The sequence below is a fragment of the Solenopsis invicta genome, chromosome 2 (assembly GCF_016802725.1).
Source record: "Solenopsis invicta isolate M01_SB chromosome 2, UNIL_Sinv_3.0, whole genome shotgun sequence".
Lineage (NCBI taxonomy): Eukaryota > Metazoa > Arthropoda > Insecta > Hymenoptera > Formicidae > Solenopsis > Solenopsis invicta.
In genome coordinates, this window is record NC_052665.1 from 16,081,390 (window position 1) to 16,088,160 (window position 6,771).

At 38.5% G+C, this 6,771-nt stretch overlaps 1 protein-coding gene across 3 annotated transcripts; it reads left to right on the forward strand.

Annotated features, from left to right (window-relative positions):
* The first annotated feature begins 377 nt into the window (after nt 1–377).
* Nucleotides 378–6,171, forward strand: LOC105198052 (zinc finger and SCAN domain-containing protein 12). 3 transcript variants are annotated; one of them, XM_026131179.2, is made up of 5 exons: nt 382–823; nt 2,278–2,599; nt 3,113–3,385; nt 3,470–3,652; nt 3,797–6,171. In XM_026131179.2, exons 1-5 carry the CDS (start codon nt 659–661, stop codon nt 4,165–4,167), a joined length of 1,314 nt encoding a protein of 437 aa, XP_025986964.1. In that variant the 5' UTR covers nt 382–658; the 3' UTR covers nt 4,168–6,171. The 3 variants fall into 3 exon arrangements, with proteins under 3 accessions (XP_025986962.1, XP_025986964.1, XP_039302235.1); XM_026131177.2 differs by having other exon boundaries at nt 378–823; nt 3,113–3,652; XM_039446301.1 differs by lacking the exon at nt 382–823 and adding an exon at nt 1,298–1,607 and having other exon boundaries at nt 3,113–3,652.
* The last annotated feature ends 600 nt before the right edge of the window (nt 6,172–6,771 follow it).

Below are 6,771 nucleotides of genomic sequence, written 5' to 3' on the forward strand. Positions count from 1 at the left end.
CTTTTCACGCGTGCAAAAACGTGGGACTGTCGCCGCCGTCGCCGCCGCCGCGTTTACCAAGCCGTAGTAGCAGTCCATTTTCCCGCGCGGCAGGGAGGCCGGGCAGGGCTCGCATTTCCCGCCGTTGGGAAGAATGGAAAATCAATAATCGCAATCGCCCTTACCGACTCTCGCGCGCGTGGCAACACACTGTACGGCGCCCATACTCGAGCGTGCCTCGAGCGCCTCTCCGCGTCCCGTGCCACGTCGCGACGAGACTACCGTTAAATGCGCCGCGCACTGAAAACCTCCTTTCCTCTCGCTCGCGCTCTCGTCCATTCCGATTCTGCGTCTTCCTCGCGCGCACGCGCACACACACACGAAGCCTGCGCGCAGTGCTGCCAGTAGTTCGTCGTACGCGCCCGCCATTGAGGACGACCGCCATTATAGATTCCGTTGTGAGTGACCGAGTCTGTCGGCGAGTGCGACTTCCCAGACGGAAAACTTCGTCATATCGCGTTTTCGACGTTACTTGCCGCAAATTCGAAAGGGAGTCCCGGGAGTCGCGCGAGACAGCGAGACGCGAGATAAAAGGAGGAAGGAAGAAAGAAAGAAAGACGAGTCCTGAACGGACGAACTGCGAAGCGGATAAAGCGTGAGCGATCGAAAAGGGCGCGCGATGAAAACGTACAGCAGGAAAAAGGGCGACAGCCCGAGCAACGTGATCATCCACGTGAACGAGCTGTGCCGGCTGTGCCTGGCGAAGGAAGAGGAGATGGTGCCGATCTACGACGACGAGACCGTGCCGATGCCGCTGCGGATACTCTCCTGCGTCAACATCGAGGTGGGTCGACAAACAGAAAGGTAGAGAGAGAGACACACACATACACATACACACACACACGGAGTGGAGTCGGTCGCCGTCGGACGGAGTCGGTCGCCGTCGGACGTTGAGCTAGCGAATCGTCACCGCGAACGACGTTACGTTGTCGTCACGTCGCGTCACACGCTCGATTCGCAGCGGGCGATAATAATCGGCGGCTTATCGAAAAATAGGAATCTAGTTTATCTCTCCGCGCACGGCGTCCTCTCGCATTATCTCCCCTCCACGTGCCGCGTCGCGTCCTTCGATGTGGTACACGCACACATTTATCTGCGCGTGCGAGAGAATGAGAGATATACAGGAGCTACACATACACACACACATACACGCATGCGTGCGCGCGCGCGTGAATGACGCCGTATGCGGCGATACGACGTTGCACGAGGCAACTACCGCCCTTACCGAGTTATCGACAAGTTGTGGCGATAGGTATTATAGCGGCGCGCCTTTTACGCGCGCCGCCTCATTACAGAGACCTAGAACCGACAAGGCGCGGACTCACGCGCGCACTCCCGTTTACCCTACGGATTTATAGAGATCTGTAATGCAGTATGAGTGGCATCCCTCGATATGATCGCGGCCAAGCTCTTTCGGTGGGGGGAGAGATCATTTCGAGACGCGCCATCGTCGTCTTCCTCGAGCAGTAACTTCTCTCGATGGGACGTGAATCGCGGAGGATGCATGGGCTTTCGATTTGAAAAATTTAACTAGGCAAATTTTTCAATTCATTCATCAATCGCATTGCGTAATTTTTACAGAATAAAGTTGCAATTGTGTATAATGCAATTGATTAATTGATAAATTAGAAAATTTACCTTAGCTTGACTAAAGAGACTAGATGAATTTTTCAATACTCTTGACATTAAAATTTTTAAAGACCTTTGTATTATTAGTTGCATTTACTATACTGCTAGTCCTATACAAGAGATCAATAATTATTACATGTAACATAATTTGCATTATATGTATACAATATAAACTATATTTTACAATGTCATTCATGTAAATAATTCATGAATTATAGAAGATATTTAGATATCAGTAATACTGAAAACTATTTCATTGTAATATTTTTATTTTATCATTACTAAAGTTATATTAACTTCACTTTTTCTGTATTGTATTATACAATTTATAATTTACATTGCTTGTATTGTTTACATGATAAAAAATTTTGTAAAGATGTAATGTAAACAATATATACAACATGAAATAAAAAATTAAGTTATAAGACGTCTACATCTTTAAGATAAGAATTTTTAAAAGTAATCTTAGACTTTTTTTTAGACATCTTAAATCTTGGACTTTGTATTGTTTAAGTAAATAAACCATGTAGATCAGCTTGAAATTTATAGTCCAAGTGAATACAGAGTGTTTAGCTTTAATATGATTATCCTCCAATATCGATGTTTCAGGTTTATGAGCAGGATGGCCTGCCTAACATGATATGTCATCCCTGCAAGTATCAGCTGGAGAAGTCGTATCAGTTCAGGAAAAAATGCCAAGCCGCGGACACCAAGCTCAGAAAACACATGAAGTTGATACAGCAGTTGACTGGAGACGAAGAAGGCGAGAACCAGGATAACAGAGATGAATCCAAGGAATCCAACACAGGAAAGTCTAAGCAAGTTAAACAACTGCTGGCTGATCTAGTTTCAACCAAAGGTGACAGCAGTCAAACGGATGGAGATCCCATCGAGGTGACAGAGGAGGAACTCGTCGGTGGCTACATTCTGGGTGTGTGTTACTGACAGAAATTTATTTCATCACATTATTTCACTGCTCTGGATATGAACCAAAGTTCTAAACATTAATAACACTGCTATTTTTGTTAGAAAGGATTGCTTGATCTTCGTTTTAAAGCCTTGCATTTAATATTCACAAGTTTTTGTTCTTGAGAAAATAACACAGTATTACAATCTATTTGTCTCTAGTTAACCTAGAATTAAATCGTATTTCGTAGAGGCTATATTTCTAATAGAGTAAGATACTTTTCTAATGCTATACACGCAGAATGACAAATTTAAGAATTGAATCCAGCAGACTTATCCTGTAGATGTAATATATGATAAAAAATGTTATAATGATAATGAAACCTTCATTAAGAGCTATAGAATAGGCCTGCAGATCTTTCTTGACAGGCTATTGCTTCATCATTCAGCTGGCCAACATCTCTGGGAAGAAGTAACATTGAGAAATGTTTACAAATATTTAGTTCATATACATGTATCATCATTGTTTAATACACAGGAATGAATTCCGAAAATCCGGAAATAGAGGAGAGTGTCTCAGAAGATCCAGAGAACATCACACTGGTACCTGCTGAGGAACGAACGGCGAAGGCACGATGCACGATAAGGGCAACGCGTATCAAGCAGGAACAGGAATCCGACGATGAGACGGAAGAAGTTCAGAGAGCGATAGTGAACGTCGATCACAAAAACGTTTACATGATGGAAGTCACTAGCAACGACGCCAATCAGCCAGAATCATTGAAGTTACAGCCAATGGGCGACACAATTGGTAAAGAATGCACTGAGAATACATTGTCTGTAACAGAAGAAGAAAATCCTAGAGGTTTCTACAAGTGGCAAATGTGCGTTGCAGTTGATGCTAACCCGGAAATGAAGGTTTTCAAATGCGACAAGTGCCCGAAAGCGTTTACCCGGCGAATAATGCTGAAGAGTCATCAGTCAGTGCATTCCACACAGAGGGGATTTACGTGTCAGGCATGCGAAAAATGGTTCCCGACGAGATCCGCATTGGTGAGACACGAGCGCACACACACAGGTCAATATTTTTTCATACTCAATCTAACAAATATAGACAAATTTAATTTTAAACTAATAATAAAATTATTAAATTTAATTAAGTGTTAAATAATTAAATTTATTCTAAAAATATACAATTAATATTATCTCTCTATACTTACAGGCGAAAAACCGTTTGGTTGCAACATCTGTCATCGTGCTTTTGCGCAGAAAGAGATTTTATTCCGACACTTAATGACACATTCTGGCCAAAAACCGTTCCAGTGTCAACATTGCGATAAGAGCTTCACGCAGCGAGAAGCACTCAAGGTGCACATGCGTCGACATCAAAAATTAAATCCGAACGATATTCAACTGCATCATTGTCAGCTTTGTCCGAAGGCGTTTTGTCACGCGTCGGGTCTCAGCAGACACTTGGTTACGCACACTGGTAGAACGTATAAGTGCGTCGAATGCGAAAAAACCTTTACAGATAAGAGCTCGCTGCTAAGACACAGTCGTATCCATGCGCCCAAGGCAATGATAACAAATTGAGCAATTGGCTTGCTCAGTTTGTTATGATTCTCCTGAGTTGTCAGTGGATACAAAAAAATTCTTTGAAATGACGGAATCTGTGTCGGAATTAGACCTGGAGGTCGATCATGAAACTTTTTCTCTATAGCGGAAACGTGAAAAGTGGAAATCTTTACCATTGAAGTTAATGGAGAAATATTTCTCTTTTCACGTTTCCGCTCTAGGGAAAAAGTTTTATGATTGATCTCCTGCAGCGAAATTGTCGATATTAATGAGAAAGATCTACAATATAGATTTTCAAAGAGTTATATGAGTATTTCATTAAAACGGATTTAGTTGCATAATCCTAATATGTAACTCATATATTTGAGACGCTTATTGCAAAAGTGGCCTAACTACCAAAATTCGATTTTCCTTTTTAAAGCGTTATTTTTGAAATTATTAACTCTTTAAATAAGAAACCGAGTATTTTGGCAGTTAAGTCATTTTTGCGATAAGCGGCCTCATTTAACATTTAAGAAACATAAAGGTACGCCCGAATTATCAAGCTAAATTTCGAGCAACGAGCATTAGTTACACGGTTCGCTAAGACAAAAATGCTCGCAGCTCAATAATCCTAGATATATCTTCAAAGGAGCATAGAACTTTTTCGGTTCCAAAAGTATGCCCTTCTCTTTTTTTCTGGAAAGCACATACAAACTACAAGGACTGAATTTTTTTTGTAAATGGAAGTATAATAGGATCTCCTTAACTTTGGCCCTATGGGGTGATAAGAACGGAATGCCAAAATTATAGAATACCCTCACCACAGCACGAGTCTACTAATTACCATGTACTTACGCGAACAAAGTACACGGTGATTGGTAGACTTGTGCTGTGGTGAGGATGTTCTATAAAAGGAAGGGGTATGATATTAGTATTTGTGAAAGTACGTGTGAAGGAATGCAAATATTATAGAGGGCCAAAGTTAAAAAGGTTCTACTGTACATATTTTTAATTATTAATCAATTCAAGTTTTAGTGAAAAATACTACCCTTCCTCTTCTAGTCCTAGACCCTGTAGCATTTTGCACTAGAAACTTTTTGTTTCGAACCAGATTTGTTTAAACAAACCAGATTGGAGATGTTTTTGGTACATAAAACACTGCAGGACTTAGGACGAGGGAAGGAAGATATTTTTCAGTGAAACTTAAAAAATTGTAATTGATAGTAAAAAATTTGTACTTTTATTTACAAAAAAGACTATTGCAGCTTGTATATTCTTTCCAGAAAAAAATCATGAAAAAGGAAATTAATTTTAAATCTGAAACGGTCCTATGCTTTTTTAAACAAAAGTTTATTTTAGTCATCCTTGTATAAATATTAATATCTTTTATTTGAGATATACGGTTTCTTATAAATAATGTATTTGTACATAACAAACAGAATTTAAAACGCAAAATTATAAGTAAATGTGGAAAATATATGCAAGTTTCGTCGTAAAATTTTGAAAACAAATTTATGTTTAAATGCGATGAAATACAAGTGCAACAAGATGAATATATACATAAGTACAATCTGTAAATACATATATAAACACAAGTTGAATACAAGCAATCAATTATCTCGATTACTGATACAAGAGTGATTAAAATAAACTTAATTTATTAGTTTTCAATTCCAAACATTTTTTTATTCAATTGGTAAGGTTTTTTGCTTTCCGTGATTGATTACAGCATGATTGATATAATTTTTTTTTATATTAAGTGCAATTTGGATGATGCATTAAAAAGTGACGTATTAAAAATGTCACATAACTAATACAGTATCATAACAATATTGAATGTATATAATTTAGCTTTCCTGTCAAGGTAGCGATGATCATATTCTTACATATAATTTTTATATTCAAAACATTTATATATGATTATGCATCATGTACTCTTTGCGATGTAGGTTTATCACTATTCATAATTGATGTATATAGTTCTAAATACAAAGCTATATTAAAAAAATGAAATTATATGCCATTTATGTGCACATAAATGTTTTATTGACTATTACTCTTATAATTCTTTTCTAGTTTCCTAAATTTATATTTTATGCTATATATATATATATATATATATATATATATATATATGTATATAGCCACTCATATTAAAATCTTATTTAAACAGTTACGGGGGGAAATATTTTTAAACAAAAAAATTACTCAACATAGAAAAAAAGAGAAATATTGCAAAATCTTATGTACATGAGAACAAGTATTGACGAATGTGTATTTATATATAAATGTGTGTTTTGTTTAATCTATTTCACTGAATACGCGCGCACTTCTGATATTTTACACCGTAAAAGTATTGCTATAATTAAACGAAATGCGCGGCAAAACGGAATACGCGAAGACTATTCGGCTAGGGGTTATTCTACATGTACATGTTATATCGTCAAATACTGAAGAGTGATCATGCGAATGCATATAAAAATTGCTCGCTGTATTCGTGAACTATATAGCCAGTCGCAGCGTTTTGTGCGACAGAGCTCATGTCGTTTATCAGGGAAATCGTTCATAGAAATGCAACATGTTGGTCCGTTAAGTGCAAATGCGTTGTGTAAAAACGCTAGGAAGATCAAGGATCAAATA